The sequence below is a fragment of the Haliotis rufescens genome, unplaced genomic scaffold (assembly GCF_023055435.1).
Source record: "Haliotis rufescens isolate VD_foot unplaced genomic scaffold, xgHalRufe1.0.p SCAF_1, whole genome shotgun sequence".
Taxonomy (NCBI): Eukaryota; Metazoa; Mollusca; class Gastropoda; order Lepetellida; family Haliotidae; genus Haliotis; species Haliotis rufescens.
This window is the reverse complement of record NW_025963779.1, coordinates 5,579,488-5,601,078: the sequence shown is the minus strand read 5'-3', so window position 1 is coordinate 5,601,078 and position 21,591 is coordinate 5,579,488. Positions and strand designations below refer to the sequence as shown.

Here is a 21,591-nt window from a genome sequence, read left to right as displayed (position 1 = left end):
ACACGGTCGGCGACAACAAGAAAGGGTTCGAACCTAGTGTGTTGGCGTCAAGTTTGATTCCCTCTATCGGACAATATGTCAAGTCGCTTATAGACGCAAACTTGACAACCCGTAGATTGCCCATGAATATGAAGGCGATGTGAATAAGTAACAACGACAATATCCGCAGGTACAATGGCGCAGGTAACAGGAACTGGTAACCTTGTCAGTGAGGATGATATGTGTAAGTAAGGTATCAATGTTAAACTGCGCATGGCATCTCGGTGGGGGGTGGGGGGGGCACTATACTGGGTGGTGTGTGGGGGTAGTCTAATGGTTAAAGCGTTCGCTCGTCACGCCGAAGAACCGTCTCGATTTACCACATGGGAACAATGTGTGAAGCCCATTTCTGGTGTCCCCTTCGTGATATTGCTTGAATGTTGCTATAAACGTATGAAACTCACTGACTCAAGAGAATATGATATTGGCTCTTCCTCGCGTTACTCACCAACAAGAAGACAAGAAAAGTGATTAAGCCAAAAGACTCGTTTCTATTTACCATCAACCCCTACAAACAGGAAACAACTCTCTCCTGTTACCCTTTTCACGTTTGGCTAATGGGGCTTTCTCATAAGAAAGGAAACATATCAGGTTTAACTAATGCATTAATCAGCTAGTGGTGTCAACTAAACATCGACTTAAATGAATAACGCTGTAGTTAGACATCACTAGCGAGAAGCTTCCAAAGACGATGGTCGGACTCCTGTCCCCTTCTTCAATAGGCTTACTGTGTTTGTATGTACGGGTGTGCAGTGGGGATATAGGGTTCCTCTTTCCACCCGGTTTCGGGACACCGGACTTCACAACTAGAAGTCCCCCCAAAGACATCCCATGTAACAGCTCAGCCTTCTCCTGCAGCGGCCGTTGTGGTGACGACGTCCACATCCCGTGTTCCTGTGATGACGATTGCCAGACGTACGAAGACTGTTGTCATGACTTCAAGGTAAGCTGTTCTTTTAGTGTTTGAAGAACGTGAAAATAAAGATACACACGAACGATTGCAATAAAGAATCCTTGATGTTTCTGTTTGTGTATGTAGGGATCCTTAAAGATCTATTCTCGAGCTAACCACCATCCCCATCTCTCCATCCAAACACCCCACTTATGAAGGTTTTCTATCCTTCCAGGACGTGTGTAACCCGTCGTCAGAACCCCTTCCTCTCTCCATGATCCGCAACAGCGACTGTTTTGAGACAGACACTGGCCTTGAGAGGTTCATCAACAGGTGTCCGCCAGGCTACTCGAATGCAACCATACGAGACAAGTGCCACAACGATGGCTGGGACGCTGCCAGCACTGTTGATCGCATCCCTGTAACGGATAAAGCAACCGGTAAGCCTGGCTTTCAGGTCAAACATTGTCTTGGAACTCTTCTACATATATCAAATTATCAGTGCAAGAAAATAACCAATCTAGATTACCAACCGAAATAGATTCCATTTGATATATAGGGCAAATTAACTCTGAACATTTGACGACTGGATCACTGAAAATCAGTGATGACACCCTGTTTTCGCGAAGAGGGCAATCATAACCTACCGTACCGTTAGTATTCGCCATTCACACAATTTGCATTAAAAGGGTAAGTATTTATTGCCTGACGCCGCACAATATACGTTTGTTTTTTCTTGCTTGTTTTCTTAACGCCGCACTCAGCAATATTCCATCTATATGACGGCGGTTTGTAAATAATCAAGTCTGGACCCTACAATCCAGTGATTGACATCATGAGCATTGATCCACGCAATTGGGATACGATGACAGGCATATTTAACTTAAAGGGCCCTATTACTATGATGAAGTTTGTTTCATATTGATAAGTTGGGATTAAATAAATCCCCTGGTCCTGATGGCCTTGCTGCTGAATTTCTGAAAGCATCATCAGATTATATTCTACCTGTGTTGGTCTTATTGTTTAACAACATATTTGATAATGGTGAATTCCCTAAAGAATGGGGAAAAGTATAATATGTCCTTTATTAAAGTCAGGAGATAAACACTGTATTGATAATTATCGTGGAATCTCCTTGATAGATATTATTTGTTAAGTGTTTTTCTCTACTCTTAACTCCAGACTGCAGCTTTGGTGTGACGAACATAATGTCATTAATGAAGCACAGTTTGGCTTCAGAGCTAATCGCTCCACTATTGATAGTATTTTCTGTTTGCAATCTATTGCCCAAAAATATGCCCATAGGAAAAATGGAAGATTTTATTGTTTATTTATAGACTTTTCAAAGGCTTTTGATTCGATTACACATGACGTTTTGTTAAAAAGCTTAAATGAAGTAGGAGTTAGTGGCAAATTTATAAGATAATAGTTTCAATGTATTCAAATTTAAGTGCTTGTGTAAGACTCTCTGGTGGTTTATCAAACTATTTTAGGTGTAACATTGGTACGAGGCAGGGATGTACCTTAAGCCCGCAGTTTATTATTATTTTTATAAACAAGTTAATGTACTTCATGCAAGAAACTGGTGGCAGGGGTGTCTATGTTTCACCTTCCTTTGAAGAGATGTTTGTTTTGATGTTTGCTGACGATGTGTCATCTATGGCAGATTCGTGTTTACAAATAATATGGTTCTAGGGGAATGTGGAAGAATTCCTCTCCAGTATATTTATATGACAAGAGCAGTTAATTATTGGACTAAACTTATTAATTTAAATGACAATAGATTACCATTTCAATGTGATAGCATGATGTTATCACAGGATGAGAGTGGAAGAGTAAATTGGGTCACACATATAAAACATATTCTGTTTCAATTTGGATTTGGATTTGTTTGGGTTGCACAGGATGTGGGTCATATTGATACATTTATTTCAACATTCAAGCAGAGAATGTTTGATAATCTCCATCAAAAAAAGGGTTGCAAAACTAGGTAGTTCTTCAAAGACATATTATTATAGGCAGTTTAAGTCATTACTCAATGTTGAATTGTATCTATCCTATAATCTACCTTTATCTATCAGGACAGCCATGTCAATATTTAGATGGGGTAATTATGGACTTGCAATAGAAACGGGACGTTATAATAATATTGAATACTTAATGCGATTGTGCCCTTTTTGTCTCAAGGAAGGTATTTCATCTACTGAAGATGAACAGCATGTATTACTTGCGTGTAAACAGTATGATACCTTAAGAAGTATGTACATGCACTTTAGATCAGCCTCATTACAGGCGTTTATAAGTATTATGTCATCAGATAACTATAATGTTATTCATGATAGTGGTCAGTATTTACATAAAGTTTATAAACACAAAATTGCATTCTTAAAGGAAGAGTGATATTTATAATTCATTTAAACATAATGTTCAATGATATTTATAGTTCATTCAAACACACTATTTATAATGTTAAACAACATGTACCACACTTTCTTGCAAAAGTATTAGGTCATCAGATAATTATGTTATTCATGATACTTGTCAGTATTTACAGAAAGTTTATAAACACGGAACTGCACTCTAACATGACGAGTTATATTCATAGTTCAATGAAACATAATGTCTCAATGTTAAACAACTGTTGGTAACATTTGAAACATGTACCACACTTTCTTGCATATGATTGTACATCTGCCTTTATATAAGCGTAAGTGCAGTACATGTTAATAAAATCAAGCATGTATTATGGGCCTTTGGCCTTTATACTGTAATAAAGAATCGAATCTATCAAACAAGTCAGCAAGCCTGACCACCCGATCCCGTTAGTCGCCTCTTACGATAATCATAGTTGCCTTTTACGGCAAGAATGGGTTGCTGAAGTCCTTTTTTACCCCGGATATTCACGGGTCCTAACAGCATACTCCGTCTAGAGTGAGTGAGTGAGTGAGTGAGGGAGGGAGGGATTGAGGGAACCTCTCACACCATCTTTAGTGTTCATGGCAACATGTTTTCGTTATATAAACGGTGAATGGTGATCCCATTGCCTCTTGTACAACATTATGTGGCAACAAGCATGTGAAGTTTCTCAGTCTCCCAACAAGACTCTAAGTCAGGTCTATCAGATCATATCTGTGGTAACCCCAGCCACAGCATGCAGTGGGAGAAAATCAAAGCCCTCACCACCAACCTCAAAAACTTCAAAATGAAAAATAAACTCCATGAAGCCATCAATCAACCGTGACCAAGTCTATTACATACCCCCGGCGTACCATCAACTCAACTCAAAGTCCCTAGTCAGTCATAATCCTTTTGTTTATATGACTGGCTTCACCCTTGTGTTTATATTACTGATGTTATTGACTTCACCGGTCAATATGTTTACCTTTTGTGTACATAACAAGCTTCTCCACTCTAGTGTAACTACATGTACATCTTAAATCTACTCTATCTGTACATGTACTTGTCAGCCATACTCTGTACATCACTTGCTTGATAACGGTGTTAGAACCCAAACGTCGCTCCTAGTTGTAATAAAGAATTTCTTCAACCATATATCTTATACTTAACTTCAGTGAAGTGAATTCTTATAAATATTTAACAATAATAACTTAACAGGCATATTTAATTGTTAATACTAAAATTCAACGATATGATTCGCCTGGTTAGCCAATTAAATTATATGGATTGGTTGTAATTTATTACCGTAAATCATCGATTTCAGGCTTGAATTATCGGAACATCTTCTGTGCAGTATGTAATAGTGCGAAATCCCCGAGAGGATGGGAGGCCCGAGTGTTATGTGTAGTCTTTCCCGCCGTCTTTGATACATTGATTGCCAAGATAAGAGCTGGCCTATGCGAGACCAGAGTCGAGAGACCCACAGATGTTGGAGGACGGCCTTGTGTGATGGGAGCCATACAGTCATGTCCCAACACCAGTTCTACTGAACTCGCACAGGAATGTCTAGCGTACACTTCCTACATCAGACCTGTATCACAGCCGCTGAAGATTTACGCCAACATCCATTGCTACCAGTGCAACAACGACCTGACACCACCAGGGGTTTGCACTGACACGATAGAAGTCGACCATCAGAGAAAGGACTTATTCTTTCATAATCCGTTTGACATGAGTATTTTGATATGGAATCAAGACATGAAGGCATGGGGGTTGGGTTTCACATCACTAAACATGCGTCCACTTACGTCCACTCTGAGTGTCTGTGAATTAGGGGATGTTATTACCAGCACATGTCCTATTAAAATAGAGGGGGAAGGTAAGACAGCTAACATGATACCATTCACAGTAGAGATCCTTTTAGGTTTTGTACCTGGAGAACAAGTTCCTATACTCGACCCTGAGGTATTGAACATTCATGACTTCCGCACTAGTATTCATATCGTAAGTACAATATCTGACTTTGTAATCCGTGGATGGTTTAAGCACTCGCATACAGGCATAACCAATGACGGCAATAGTCTTTTGACACTGACTGTGTTTGTGTACTTCGAACAATGTCCATCAGTGATCGAAATGGGAGGGATTGCAGCCGCAATGACCAACGGTTTGAGCCCATACTTTCTTAACAACTATCCGGACCTCGAGGGGAAGCTCATACTTCGACATGCCAGACAGTTTGCCATACCACGTAAATATACACCTATAATAATATTAATAAATTTTGAAAATTTTATTGACACCGAATCATTGAACAAACCAGTCGATAATTACAGGAGTGGTGGTGCTCCGAGCACAACCCGTCGAACAGATGCAGCAATCTATCTGCTCAGCATGTCTATTGGAATAGCTTTATCACAACTATTCGAAATACGATTCAGCCTAACAGTGCTCAACGTGGGCCCATTCATACTAGAAATGGTGAATCATTAACTGCATATTGCTATAGACATGAATGCTTATATGACCTCATATGTTTACTTACTGATATAAATCAATATATGTATGGCCTTGTTGCCAAACTATGCGGAAAAATATAGGGATTTCCATAATCCTTCAGCCGCAAACATCGGTCTTCCTTTGTTTTTATTCTTTCCTTTCCTTTTATTTTCATGTTAAACCAAAGAAATCAGTCATTACAATGACAAGATATGTATCACTTGTTTGATATGCATTACTTAGAAGTTGGCGGATGACAAGATAGACACAATTTTATGGATAACAACTTCTTTAATACTGTGAAAAGCGACGTTTCGGTATAGATCCTTATACCGTTGTCAAGCAAGACTGAATGAGGGACATAGTGCAGAATATATATAGCAAGTGGAGGATTAACAGTAGAGGATTAACAGTAGAGGATTAACAGTAACAACAAGGGCATACATGAGTGGGATAACATAGGTAGGTGTTGTTACTGTTAATCATTCTCTACTGTTAATCCTCCAAGTGCGAAATAGCCAGAGGCTGAAGCGCTCGTAAAATCTCCAAATATCTATCTCTCTCCTCATTCAGTCTTGCTTGACAACGGTATAAGGATCTATACCGAAACGTCGCTTTTTACAGTATTAAAGAAGTTGTTATCCATAAAATTCTGTCCAAGGTATGTATCCCTTGTATATATATTATTATATAACTCCAATATACAATGTCAATACAATCTGAACTATCCTTGCTATCTGCAAACTGCAGAGGATTAGCTGATAAACTAAAAAGAAAAGAGGTTTTTAATATTTGGTGCAAACGAAGTTTTGATGTCGTCTGCCTTCAAGATATCCATACAGATAAAAATCAAGTACACATTTTTAGGAATGACTGGGGCTATTCTTTTTAATTCCATTGAAATGTCTATTCAAAAGGTTATGAAAGATGATTGTGGAAATTTTATAATTGCTTATATAACCATTAAAGGAATAAGACTGACCTTAGCTACTATATATGGGCCGAATTCTGATCTCCCAAAATTTTATCATGATATCTTTAATGCCATTGATGGACTTGATAATGAATCGATTATAATTTGTGGGGATTGGAATCTCATTCTTGATCAATCTCTAGATCTGGAAAGCTATAAAAATATTAACAACCCAAAAGCTAGAAAAACGGGTTTAGATTATTTATCTCAGTTTAACCTAATTGGCGTGAACAGACTGGAGATGTTAGAACATTTACATGGTGAAAACATAAACCCAGAGAGCAAGCTAGGCTAGACTTCTTTTTGGTTAGTCAAGATATTTTAAACCTATCCTCTGCTGCTGACATTCTCCCAGGTTATATAAATCTGACCATTCGGCTATCTCTTTATGCCTAAAAGTTTTCTCTGATAAATAATAGGGGCCGTGGATATTTTATATTTAATACTTCCCTTTTAAGAAATAAACAATATGTGGATATGGTTACGACAGTTTTGGATGAAACAAAACAAGAATATGTTGATCCATCTTATAGATCAGACCATTCTGCTCCTTTTGATGATTTGGATTTAAAACTGAATCTACCTGATTCCCTATTCTTGGAAACCTTTTTAATGAATTTGCGAGGTAAAACAATCTCTTTTTCCTCATATTTGAAAAAGAAAAGAGGAAAGAAATTGGGCGATTTAGAAAAAGATATAAACCAATATGAAAATAAAATTAGAGAGGATTTTCAAAATATTTCTGAAGAAGCTTTAAGTGAATTATGTGAAAAAATTAAAGAAGAAAGCAAGATAAATGCGTTTAATAAGAGATTACAATGGTATGAGGAGGGAGAGAAACCAACTAAATACTTTTGTCGTCTTGAAAATAGAATTTTTACAAATAATATCATCTCCTCCTTGATCAATAATGATGGTGAGGAACTGAATGATACAACGCTCATCATTAAAGAACAAGAATCATTTTATAGAAACTTGAACCAAAAAAATAGTTCAGTAGATACTGATCCAAGCCTGATGTTAAACAATATTCCAATTCCAAAACTAGAGAATGATATGCAACAGGCTTTTGAACAGCCGTTATCCTTAAATGAAATTGGTAAGGCTACACTTGCAATGAACAATAATAAAAGCCCAGGTCTTGATGGCTTCCCAATTGATTTCTTTAAATTTTTCTGGAAAGATTTAAGAGTTTGGAGATACTTTAATCACGCTTATCATTCTAACTCTTTGACTTTTACTATGAACGGGGGCGTGATTACTTGCATTCCAAAAGCAAATAAAGATAGAAAAAGATTATAAAATTGGCGTCCCATTACTTTATTAAATGCTGTATATAAGAATTTAAGCTCTTGTATTACTAATAGAATCAAGCAATCCTTAAACAAATTAATTCATTGTAATCAATCAGGATTTATCCCTGGTAGATGTTTAAGTGAAAATACTAGATTACTTTACAATATCATTTTTGAAACTAAGAGACTTGACAAAAAGTTGATACTCATTGATTTTGAGAAAGCATTCGACACCGTGAATAAAGATTTTATTTTTCCTCTTTCTGGAGAAATTTGGCTTTGGGCCAAATATGATTAAGTGGATACAGATACTCATATCTAATGTCTCTTCTTGTATTGTCCAAAATGGCCACCTCTCTGAATTTTTTTGGAATGAAAGAGTATGCAGACAGGGTGACCCAATTTCCCCCTATTTGTTTCTTTTCGTGGCTGACATTCTTGGCATCGTGATTCGTATAAATGAAGATATAAAAGGTATACTTATACTCTACACGATATTGAACACACATTGGGCCAATAAGCTGACGACACCCGACACTCTTTTAGATGGCTCGGAAAAATCACTAAAATCAGCCATGGATACACTTGAAACTTTTACAAAATCTCAGGATTAAAAATGAACTTTGAAAAAACCAAACAATATGGATAGGCAGTATGGCTAGTAGTAAAGTCCGATTTTGTCCTAACTTTGAAGTTTTAGGCATATGTTTTAATGTTGACTTAAAAGAGCTTTGGGTAATCAACACTAAAAAACGCCTGGATAATATCTATGGTATTATAAGCAAATGGAAAAAACGGAATTTGACTTTGGTGGGTAAAATAACAGTTGTTAAGACTTTAATTATCTCTACCCTTGTACATATTTTTTCGGCTCTCCCAAATCCATCAAAAAATTTTATTGATCAAATGAATAGAATTATTTTTAACTTTATTTGGAGTGGAAAAAGAGATAAGATTAAGAGGGATTATTTAAAGAGGAATTATAGTCAAGGTGGATTAAAAAAATTATATCATCTCTGAAAATTTGATGTTTTAAAAGATATTGCGAAAAAAACATTAATTATGGTCTTGCTAGTTTTCAGCTAGTTCATATCTACACTTTAGGTGCCAGTTTGCACAAGAATCGGGAAATTGTAAATCCTTTCTGGAAAAATACCCTTATAGCTTGGAGTGACTTTATGCATTCACATCACATTGAAGACTTAAAAAAAGCAGAAATTACTTCCCACCCTTATGGTTAAACCATTATTTTAGAGATCCAGTATTATTTTTTAATGACTGGTTTAAAAAAGGTATAGTTATGATAAAAGACTTGTATCATGAAAACGGATGGATCCCTTTCCCAAGTTTACAACAACTTTATGATCTTAAGGGAACTTTTCTCGACTATAACTGTATGTTTTTTAATATTCCAAGAAGTTGGAGACAAAATATTGATAAAAATCTACATTCCTCCTCTAACCTCACTGTATCTCCTTGGATTTATCATCTTACGCGTTCTATTAAAGGAACAAAAGGTTTTTTTTATAATAAACTGATAGGGAATTCCCTCCCTCTCCCTAAATCTTGTTTGAAATGGGAAAATCAGCTAGGATGTTCTTTTCCATGGAAACAAATATTCAGTGTATATTGCCATGGGTTAAGGGACACAAAACTCCAGTTTAGATTTATTCATAAAGTAATATTTACTAAACGTGAGTTATTAAGAAGGAAACTTATTGATAACGATGAGTGTTCTATGTGTCATACTCACAAAGAAAATGTTTTTCATGTGTATATCGAATGTCATGTTGTTAAGAATTTTTGGTCAGATTTCTGCATTCACTTGACTCATATTTTGCATAGAAAAATTCATATAACTGACATCGAGCTCCTCATTGGTACCTCTGATGTATTAATTAACCATTTGATTGTAGCTGCTAAAACATTTATCTTTGTCCAGTGTATTAAGAATGAAAATGTTGACTTTGTTGCTTTTAAGAACACAATAAGAAGTATTTATGACGTTGAATATCATATTGCACGTAGAAATAATTACTTCTCTGCCTTTAACAGAAAATGGGCTCTGTTTACTCAGACTGTAAAATGACTAATTCACATAATTTGACGTACCACAAATACCGTACCTGCTTAATTGTATACATAATATGACTTCACCTGTACCATGCTGTGGATTATGCCGTATGCCTCCTCTGTACCAAATCCTTTCGAGAATTACCTTTATACTTGAATTTGTATCTGCATCTGTATCCTGTGTTTATGACTGAATAAAAAAAGTTAATAAAAAACAACAACTGCATATTGTCCAAATAATTCACGGGGATGCTCACACTTCATTATGCCAGACAGTTTGGCATACCACGTAAATATACACCTATAATACAATTCACAAATTCTGACAATTCTACTGACACCGACTCATTGAACAAACCAGTCGATAATTACAGGAGTGGTGCTCAATCTATCTGCTCAGCATGTCTATTGGAATAGCTTTATCACAACTAATCGAAATACGATGCAGCCTAACAGTGCTCAACATGTGCCCGTTCATACCAGAAATGGTGAATCATTAACAGCATATTGTCCAAATGATTCAAATCATGGAATAGCCAACATACGAGTATGTTGATAAGGATAAACTCCCGGAAAACACAGATGGTGTCATATTAGGATTTTTCTGTACTTCAATGGGAATAAAACCGATATATTAACGTGTTAACTGTTATTGTTCGTATATTGCAAGTACCATAAGATGCATGGTAAAGCGAGTGGGTGAATATGGTTTTACGCTGCTTTTAGTAATATTCCAGCAATATCACGGCGGGGGACACCAGAAATGGGCTTCACACATTGTACCCATGTCGGGAATCGAACCCGGGTCTTTGGCGTGACGAGCAACCGCTTTAACCACTAGGCTACCCGACCGCCCCCAGTATAGTGCCGCTACATGGTAAAGCCCAGTGACATGTAACGAAGTGTGAGTGATGTTGTACGCAGCAGTAGGCTGGCTATCTGATGGTGAACTGCAAGAAACCGAGTCTTGAGAAAACAAGCCACCAGCACTCGGGTCCACTCGGGTCAAGCATATGTGGTTGGTTGGTTGGCTGGAATGTTGTTTTACACTGCACTCCGCAATATTCCAGCTTTATGACGGCGGTCAGTAAACAATGGAGTCCTGAGATTAATATCATGAGCATCGATCCACGCAATTGGGATCGATGACATGCATCAACCAAGTCATGCTCATGATGTCAATCTCTGGATTGTCTGGTCTATAAATTGTCTACCTAATGTTTATCACTTCTAAATGCCTTTCAAAGACTTAATGATAAACAGGATCAAAAGAGAAGAGATTGATAATAAATCATTTTTTATTTCCACTTCTAAAAAAATTAAACAATGTTGTGGACTTTGGCATTGTGTTCTTGGAACTCTTTGGACTTTTCTTCTTTGATTCTCTAATTCTGCCCATGTGTGAGGTGGTACTTCTCATATTTTTGAATTCCCACTGAAGAGCCAACTCTGCTTGGATCTCAATGGGGAGTGATCGGAACACTTCAGGATCTGTATTGGGTGGTACAGAAGGAGCTGGACCCGTCATCATCTTGAACACAGGCTCGGAGGTACTGGTGTCTCCCCCAGCTTCTGCAACCAATGTTCCTCGACTGTGACAAGGAGATGATGATAAAGGTGTCGTTGATTCTGCTGCTGTTATGCACTTTTGCAGTGCTGTCCTACTGTCCTGGCCCATTGCAGTCCTCGACGTCGACATCTAATACCTGCGTCACTTAGACGTCGTAGCACCATCCGTCGACTGAAACGGTGTCCTAACGCCGTTGCTGCCGTTTCCGAACCTGTTGCGCAGATGGTACATGCGCAAGTGTCGATATTCCTGTTGCGTTGTCACTCGTGGCCTGTCCGATCTTGGCCTGTCTTGTGTCCTACCAGTCTCTATGAAGCGTTAAAACAGCCTGACAACCGTTGCAATCTGGGTGTGGTTAGCTTCCATCTGCACCATACCTATGGCTCTTTCCCTCTCATTGTTCCGCAGTCAACCGTAGCATATCTTTGGTGTTGTTTTTTTTTGTATTACAAGCAACACATACTTGCCGCAAAAGGCGACTATGTTTGTCGGACGAGGCGACTAACGGAATCGGGTGGTTAGGCTCGCTGACTTGGTTGATGCAAGTCATCGATCCCAATTGCGTGGATCGATGCTCATTATGTCAATCACTGGATTGTCTGGTCCAGACTCGTTTATTTACAGACCGCCGTCATATAGCTGGAAAATCGCCGAGTACGGCGTTAAACAACAAACAAACAAACAACATATGATGTCTTTGCAACGGGTCATCGCGATTTGATACAAATTCGGCACCTGCAATTTAACGAATACCTGGAGAAGCTGTTTGGTGACCTTGGCCACTGCAAGTGCATCTTTTCGGCCAACGCGTTGCGTTTTGGAGATTGCTTGTGCAGTTCTTGGGCACCTGTTTTAAGCCTTATATCATTTTGCTCACTTTTGTCAATGAGTTTAGACAGTGCTAACAAACGAATTGGATTCAAATCCATAATTCTAGACCTTAAGTTTGCAGTGTTTCGGTGTTCAAGAACTCGAAAAAAAGAACCTCAAGGACAAAAACATGCATAGACGATGAACAACAGTAGACAATGAATGTATGAAACAATGGATCAGCGGATGAAGGAACGACCGAATGAATGAAAATGCTTTTTAAAAGAATAACTCAATAAAAAAAATACGAGCCCGTCACGTCAACATATTGTTGTAATGTGTCCCGACCAAATGCCCTTAGCTGAAAGTATTAAATTTATGTAAATATGTGACAGACACAATATCCAACAGAAAATATAGACTAGCAAAGATTTCACCAATCTCCGCTGTGCTTAATGCAATGTTTTGGAAAATTTGAATATTTTTTCATGGTCAATTGTGAATTATTTAACTCAATAAAAAAATAATAGCCCGTCACGTCATCGTATTGTTGTAATGTGTCCCGACCACTTGATTTCTAACGCTAAAAACAGTAGAAGTATAACATTTATGCAAATGTGTGACAGCCTCAATATCCAACAGAAAATATAAATTAGAAAGACTTCACCAATCTCCGTTGCACTTAATGCAATGTTTTGATAAAATTTGAATGTTGTTTCATGGTCAATTGTTTAAAGACTTAACTAGAACATGAATATTGTAGAGGCGTGTAACTTCTCATTCAAATTGTACAGGCAAGATAAACATTAAAAATCACCATTACAATATATAAAATATCTTGCCAAAACAATATTCAATAACAAGCAGAGGTTTGGTTAGTTTACAAACACATAAACGTTGTCTGTTAATATACTTAAGGATGAGTTAATGAAACAAATGGGGAGTTTCAAGGCATAATTCATTTGGAGCTTCCGGACGCGTGTCACAAAATCAATAGAGCGATGAGCAATATGGCACGTAGGCTCTGATATTTTTCCGATTACGACACACATGAGTTCATGGTCAGATCTAACTTTTAACGAATCAAATGGAGGTATTGAGACATGTGACAAGGACAGGCCAGGCTCGAACACTATAAAATGATACCCTCAACATTAGGAGAGGAGAGCGTGGTTTGCAATCGATCGAGTCGAATCCCGATCGTTCTAAGTTTCCCCAAGCTAGTGACGAGCCTGGCCAGTCTGATCCTGTCCTGTATTCATAGATGGGCTGAGAGTAAGTAAAACTATGTGAGTATAAACTGGTGTTGCGTTTCTTTATTATGCGTGTGTGAATGCTGGTAGAGACAACTTGGAGTAAGGGTCGGTAGACCAATCACTCCTTGACGGAGCCGAGCCGCGGTGGACAAGGCGAGTCACAATGTCATGGCGTAATTGACCACAAGGACCAGGAACGGCAATATATTTAGTAACTGTAGCAGGGTCGCACTGGACGCCCAAAGGCAGTTACGACATGGTGGAGTATGCGGGTTTTCTCTTGAACAAAGTGTTTAAGACGATCCCATTCTTTGTTTTGCGTATTGTCGTTCCCATCCTTCCCACCCAGACTTACGTTTGAAGGTACGGTTTCATTTTGACGCATGGATAGGGTATTCTGGACTTACATGGTGTAGTTGGGCTGGTAATGTCTCATACACCAAATTCTGATACATCTTCGTCAGGTGACCGTCTTGCCCCAGCTCGCCTCCTTACTGATACGATTTTTTCGAATCCCCCCCCCCCCCCCACCCCACCCGAGTAGTCATAACTCAACCGCCCTCCCAACCACCCCCACCACTGCCCTCATCCGCTCCGCCCTTACAGAGATTACGGAAGTCCATAATCTGAGCGAACAGTTTGCTACCCTTTTGGCGACACTTGTTTTTTCGCCGTCCGAGATCAATACTTTTCACTGGAGTCAGAATCAGTATCCCCAATCGCTCGGACCATATCCTTCCTACATAACTCGGCCGTGTGAACAGACAGGACAAGAGTTTCAGCACCAGCAGGACCAACAGCATCTTTGACGACGGCAACCAACTTCTCAACGGGCTAACCTCACCAGTGGTGGTAAGTATGCTTTTCTTTTACTCTGATAGGTGTCCCGCGTGTAATGCAAAATCTCATTTTTGTCTGCCAATTTGACATGTCACAGGAGTATGTAGAACTAGGTACATGTTTCACTCAGTCCCCCATCCAGCCATGAATAATTATAGTCACAATTCTTCAGGCAACTTCCCCACTGTGCTGAGCAAACCATACTTATTGACTTTTGACCATACTTATTTGACGTCACGTGACCTACCGGTTTCTAATTCTCCATGTTGTAAGCAGCCTTAATCTCCTCACTGGCAAGTCACTTTAAACAAAATGACAACAGGCATAGGATTCATGTTATTTAGGGAGAAAGTTAGTTTCTACAATTATGGATTCAGGAGATGCTAATAGATTTTTAAGTCTTGAAGTTTTTAATGACTCATGTCTGTGGAATGACATCATTTTGCAAAAGTCAGGTATTTTACCTCAAATTATTGGTGATTTTTAAATAGAACGACGCTTTCAAGTTGTAGCCAATTTACCTTCTATGATTTTAGGCTCAGATTTTCTGATACAACAAAACGCTGTCAGGAATTTTCAATATCATACTTTGACCGTTCAAAATGGTTCAACAAATGTTCTGGGTAAATTGTATTTTGTTACCACCTGTTGCTGTTGCTGGTCAACAAACAGTGACCACAGAACAAGAACAAATTACTGTTCTCTAGCTCTCAAATATTATAATCTCCCCCCCCCCCCCCCCCCCCCCCCAATCAAAAAACAATAAGTTACTTCACTTTCGCAGTTCAGTATCGATCGGGGAAAAACATGTTACTGATAAGAACGGTGCAGGCAATGATTTCGCCAAGTCAGCTGACGACGACAAGATATCAATTTTGACTGTACCAGACATAGTATCAGAGTTGTATGATAGACAGTACAGTTCCTTTCCCTCTTAGTGTAATCTCAGACCCCATAGAGATTAGTCGATAGCATAAAGGCAATATGACGGTTCAAGTGAAATGTAATATTTTACTTACAACCTATCTTGGTATAATGATCACAGAGTATTTAAGTTTTGTCCACGCGAACCGGCTTAAACGGTTTGTCAACCCGAAAGATAGACCAACTAACCCAATCCCAGTTGTTGCTACGGACAACCAAACGATTCCGTCTCAATCTGACAACAATCATACCACCCCGACGCCTCAGACATTAACCCCCAAGCAGGCACAGAATCCCGATTTTGATTTACAGGAGGATGACGTTTTCATAGTAAAACGAATCTTAGCGCATAAAATAGTGAATGGGGAAAAGTACTACAAGATTCACTGGGATAATTTCACGTTACAGGAGGTTACATGGGAACCCGAATCTACTATCCCTCAAGGATTGATTCGTGATTACATGATCCAGAAGTCATTAAAAAAGAAGCGAAAACGTTAGAATATATCTGAATTAATTTTCGAATAGTGTTTCAGATTAATTGTTATATTTCGTTTCCTTTTCAGTTATAACACTGCAGATTTCGTGTTGGAGACGGGCCCCTCTAATATTGATTTTAGCATGTGTTTTATTTACAGGTTTAGAATTACATGATGCTATATGCATGGAGCACGGCTCATATCGATACATGCTATAGATCATTTACTACGGTGTTAAGATGATTCATTTGTCACAAGGTTATAGGAAAATACAAACGTGCATATATGTTGAAAATGTGTATTGTAATTGTCAAATATTGTGTTTTGAATACTCCGAATACTCGGATTATTTACAGTTATGTGTTGGTTGACATTGAAAAAAAAACCATCATGTTCATGGGTTATGGCCGCACATGTATTTCGCAGGCCACGAGAATACAAATGAGTTACAATATATGAGAAATGACGACTACAGGTCGCATGGTTATATACTCCTTCTACGAGATGATTCTGGCTGCACATGTATTTCGCAGGCCACTATAAAGCAAGTTCGCTTTGTGTGTATATACGAGAATACAAATGAGTTACAATATACGTGAAATGACGACTACGGGTCGCATGGTTATACAATACGGTTACAAATACAGTGAAGTGATATACGATGATGAGAATTGAGATACAGTCATGTGAACTGAATACAGTCATGTGACGTGGAATACAAAAACGAGACAATAAATAATGTTGTGATGATATATGTTGATACTGTAAACGAAGTTCACTATTGTTGGATGTTGCTTACTCGCACGGTTCCCAGTGTGAGATTATATATTACCTACTTGTGACAATTGTTATCATACTTCTAAGATACAGTCAGCGAGGTGAAGATTCGAGATGAATACAGTCAGACAGTTACTAGGTTTCACAAGACATGGAAACCTTTTTTTACGAAACATGAGTGATATATGATATTTAGTTTGAAGTTAATAATTATGTTGATGCACTTATTTCTTTGAATTTTAGAATCCAGAGGCCTCCTCCGACCAGTATGGGTCTTATTCATTGTCATCGCGTTGGTTAGCATCCAGAATCGGGTTAATTCCGTGCATACGGAACTATGACTTCCATGGGGAGTTGTCTTCGTACATATGTCACGAATCGACATTTCCCAGAATAAATGGATTCATATCTTTCAATATACATTGCCTGATTTAGATGGAATGGGCAATAGATCAAGATATCGAGACTTTTGTGCCACATATACTTTGACTTGTTATACCGTTTCGGCGGTGGATGGATATATAGGACAGGCCGAACGAGAGTTGTTCGCGTATTGGACAAATGTCCATAAAGACATTAACCTGTTAATTCCCCATATTAACATTTTCACAAGGATTCCCGCACTAAACGAGCGATACTTCCTTTTATTGTATCAATAAGTCGTTCGCTGTTTGGTACTGCTACAGTCGAGGATGTTGAACGACTGGCGCAGTATGTTAAACAATTGTCGTTGCATGCTGCTAATACTTCTCGTGCGTTTCAAGTCCAAGTTCGTCAGATGTCGTCATTTATGACTAAAACAAATGAACGCATTTCATCCGCTCTCGCGGGTATTGAAACAAACCATAAAGATATTATACCAGTCACTAAACAAATACAAGATGTGGAGAAATTTATTTTTATTACGATGAAAATCTTGTTAGATCGCCTCACGTTCCTAACTACAATTAGACAAGAAATTGATGAAATGTATTTAGGCATCCAACAGTTAGTTAATCAACGATTGAGTCCATCTTTACTCCCAGTTTCGGAAGTAAAGAAAGCGTTAAAAATGATTCAAAAACGTCTCAATGCAGAATACCCGTTGTTTCACGTCGCACATAAGGATCCAGGTTATTATTATCGGGAACGCACTGTTCACGGTTCTTGGAATTCAATTGAATTTTCGGCTAGGGATTTTCAAACATGTTATGGTGAACACGAAAAACACTGTCCAATTTTTCAAAGTCCGAAACCAAAAACATCTCTCACATGCGCACTTGCTTTGTTTACTAAAGACACACAAGAAATTAAATCCTTGTGTGATACAAAATTCCGATTAAATGGGCTACGTTCAATGGCTCTCGAAATTGAACCAGGCACAATTCTTTTAACTGGCATAAAGACCATAATACTAACGTGCAAGGGTCGCATTGAGAAGCGTCCAGCTTGTCAGATTTGTATATTTAAAATTCCTTGTTACTGTGCATTGAAACTGGATGAATTCGACATAGACATGAGAATTCATAAATGTGAGAAAAAGTCAACTGCTTCAAAATTATACCCACCTAATCTTTTACTTTTATCGGAATTTTTTAATGCATCCATCTTAAAAAACATTGATAGTTTACAGCCGAATCTGAAAGATTCCGCTTTTAAGATCCCACATTTATTAATTGATGATAAAGTTTTCGATGAAATTCGTAGAAAGGACACAGAATTTCAAGTTGATTTACGCCTTATTTCTCAACGTATGAAAAAGGCACAGGTCATTTCGGATAATTTAATTGATGGTAATTAGATGGATTCCCTTCCACCTTACGCTTTAGATGGGGATTTAACCAACCCATATCACTTAACGGCAAGCATAGCCGCGGGTTTATCCCTATTTCTCTTAATAATCGTTCTTTTCTTATGGCTTAAAGTTCGACGCTTATTTTTTGCAGTGACCTTACTTACAGCAGGCTCCCCAACTGACGGTTTGACAATTTGGAAAACACATCAAACCACACCCTATCCAAATTATCCCCCTCCTTCATTTATGTCGTTGATTCTTTTCTGATCATATCGACAGTATTTTTGGAATTCATTTTGCTTTTTCGAAGAATAAAAAAAGTCAATCGATCGGTTTCGTCACTGGTTTTACATTTGACAAATTCCTTTGCTTGTCATGAAATTATGGTCTCACAGTTCCATCTTTGTCCCCGAGACCTCACGTTAACGGCTGGAAATCCCCTAACTAATTTTCGTATTCAGCAGGTATTTCTTACTTATTATTCACTGTTTGATTGTCACAATTTGCAAATTCAAACCCCGACACAATCTATATATATTTCGGGAAACATTTATGTAAGTTGGCTAATGGCGTTTCGTCTAAAACGATTCCTTCCTTCCACGACAGGTATTTTTATGGTACTTCAACATTGTGGAGTCGCCTTTCCGTTACCTCAGACATGATGCATATAATAATTGCCATCTGCCATGAGAAGATAAAAATTGAATTTCCTTTATCTAGACACGTTATTCTTGCCCATCATATTTCATATTGTAATGGCTTTGTTTTAACCATTTTACGGACCAGTTATTTGTGAGTATAATACACGCTTGTCAGGGTACAGCGAGAATGTCAGAATATAAAATGGTTACGAATTTGAAATATTTGATCATATTAGTTATCCCCCTTTACAGATACTGATTTACAAGGAGAAAAGTTTATTTCTACTTATTGCATCTCTTTATTGTGACAATATTGAATGAATTATTTTTCTGTAGAGACAAGACCTGTATTGTGTATCTTCTATATTACTTTCTAGGTACAATTACTATCGGTGTTTCAATGTGTGCTCTCAGCTCATCCCATAATAATTATATATGTTGTTCGTTTTGGTGTTGATAACTACAAAGCATTTGCTGAATGCTGTTGATTAGAATTTTATGATAGTTAGTCCGACTGTACTGTTCAAGCAGTCCATAAGTTTTGCGATTTGTTCGTGCTTATTAATGTCTTTTTATGATTATATTTGGCTACGCAATTGGACCTGTAACAATTAATCCAAAAAAAAATAAAAGTCGATTCCTGCCGTTATCATCCTTATATGCAGATATGCATATGCCAGAAGACTATTATTGTGTATATAGTCTCATTTTTACTGGCAGCAGTCTGAGCTGCAGGTGTCGCATCTTTATATGTATTCATATTTCTATAGTTTATATGGTATTATTCACTTGTTGTTCGGGAATTACCAGTATTTTTAAGTGTTGTAGATGATGGCCGTACCCAATTCTATAGGGCGGAGAGTCAAGCACTTCCCCCGCTGTCGTCTGGTCCAAGCCAAATAATTATTCTGGCTCCTGGCTACACGCTTGCTGTCGAGGATGCACGCTGTCCTATCACCTCTGCCGCTAAACACAGAACGCAAGCAACAGAGGGTTATCCATATCTGTCAGCACCCCCGACGTCTACATCTACAGGTGCTCACGACGACCGCATACACATTGTAACTCTATCGGCATACAACATCTTTAGAGAGCGACCAGTCAACACTCAAGCAGTGTCAAGAAAAGTCGACCTCTCGCTTTGCCACTCCAGCCGAGGACCTGACTGTGTGGGTGTCTAGCCGGGAGAGCCACATTTCAGAAATGGCTATTGCCGGTAGAGCCACATTTTCAGCTGAGTGCATTTCACCTATTCTAGCGGGTAATTACTTAATCCGATTACCGATACCTTTATATGAGTGTCCCACATTTAAGTTACTAAGCGTGGTGTTCTTTAGAGATACCTTTAAATGAGTGTCCCACATTTAAATTACTAAGCGTGGTGTTCTTTAGAGATACTTTTAAATGAGTGTCCCACATTAGTTGGACTTTGAACGTGCAGCTCACAATGCCGTGACTGATGTATTTCCTGGGACATTAGTTAGAGGGTGTTTCTTTCACTTCACCCAATGTATCTGGAGGAGCGTGCAGAAAGAAGGTCTGGTGATGGCATATAAGGAAGATGAGGAGGTGAAGAAGCTGGTGAGAAGAGCTGCTGCCCTCCCTCTACTACCTCGTGACAAAGTGGATGATGTGTGGCTTCATGCCATTGCTGACTCTCCTGCTGGCCCTAAAGTGACTGCCTTCATGGACTACGTGACAACCAGTTGGGTTCAAGGAGGGGCCTTCATGCCAGAGATTTGGAACCATTTCGAAAACCAAGGCCACCGTACCAACAATCACCTGGAAGGGTGGCACAACAAGATAAAGAAACTTGCCAAGAAGTGCCACCCGAACATCTAGGAGGTAGTGAAGCTATTTCAGCGAGAGCAGTCACTCAAAGAGGTTGCAGTCCTGAGACTCTCTCACAGGTGGTCAGAACCTTCACGAAGAAAGAAGTACAAGGCAATCGATGCACGTATTGCGTCCCTCAAGATCCAGCTCCTGAACCAACACCTGAGTGAGTTGGAATATGCTGACCACGTGGGCGACCTCCTTCATCTGCAGTAATGACATTAAATCCATTATGATATTCATATGCTATTCATATTCATCAATGTAAAGTTTTGATGAATATGTTATCCTTGTTGAATAAAAAATGAGAAAACAAGACTTGTTTTATTATATACGGTAACCTGTTAGAATCACAAAGCATCTTTTGACAGCATAGCCGCGAGAGCCACATTATACAATCACGCAACCATAACCATTGCCGCGAGTAGTATAGGTAATGGGGGTTCTGGACCACTTCCACTGGAGCCAGATTTATATACCTATACTGCTATTTTTTATGCCAAAATGATTATGCGATTT

The 21,591-nt window shown here is 38.5% G+C and overlaps 1 protein-coding gene across 1 annotated transcript; it reads left to right on the top strand.

The window, feature by feature from the left end:
* The first annotated feature begins 722 nt into the window (after window positions 1–722).
* Window positions 723–21,288, top strand: LOC124150077. The gene is made up of 5 exons (XM_048383042.1): window positions 723–982; window positions 1,167–1,371; window positions 4,653–4,993; window positions 20,662–21,029; window positions 21,150–21,288. The coding sequence occupies exons 1-5, from the start codon at window positions 731–733 to the stop codon at window positions 21,286–21,288; spliced, it is 1,305 nt and encodes a 434-aa protein (XP_048238999.1). The 5' UTR covers window positions 723–730.
* The last annotated feature ends 303 nt before the right edge of the window (window positions 21,289–21,591 follow it).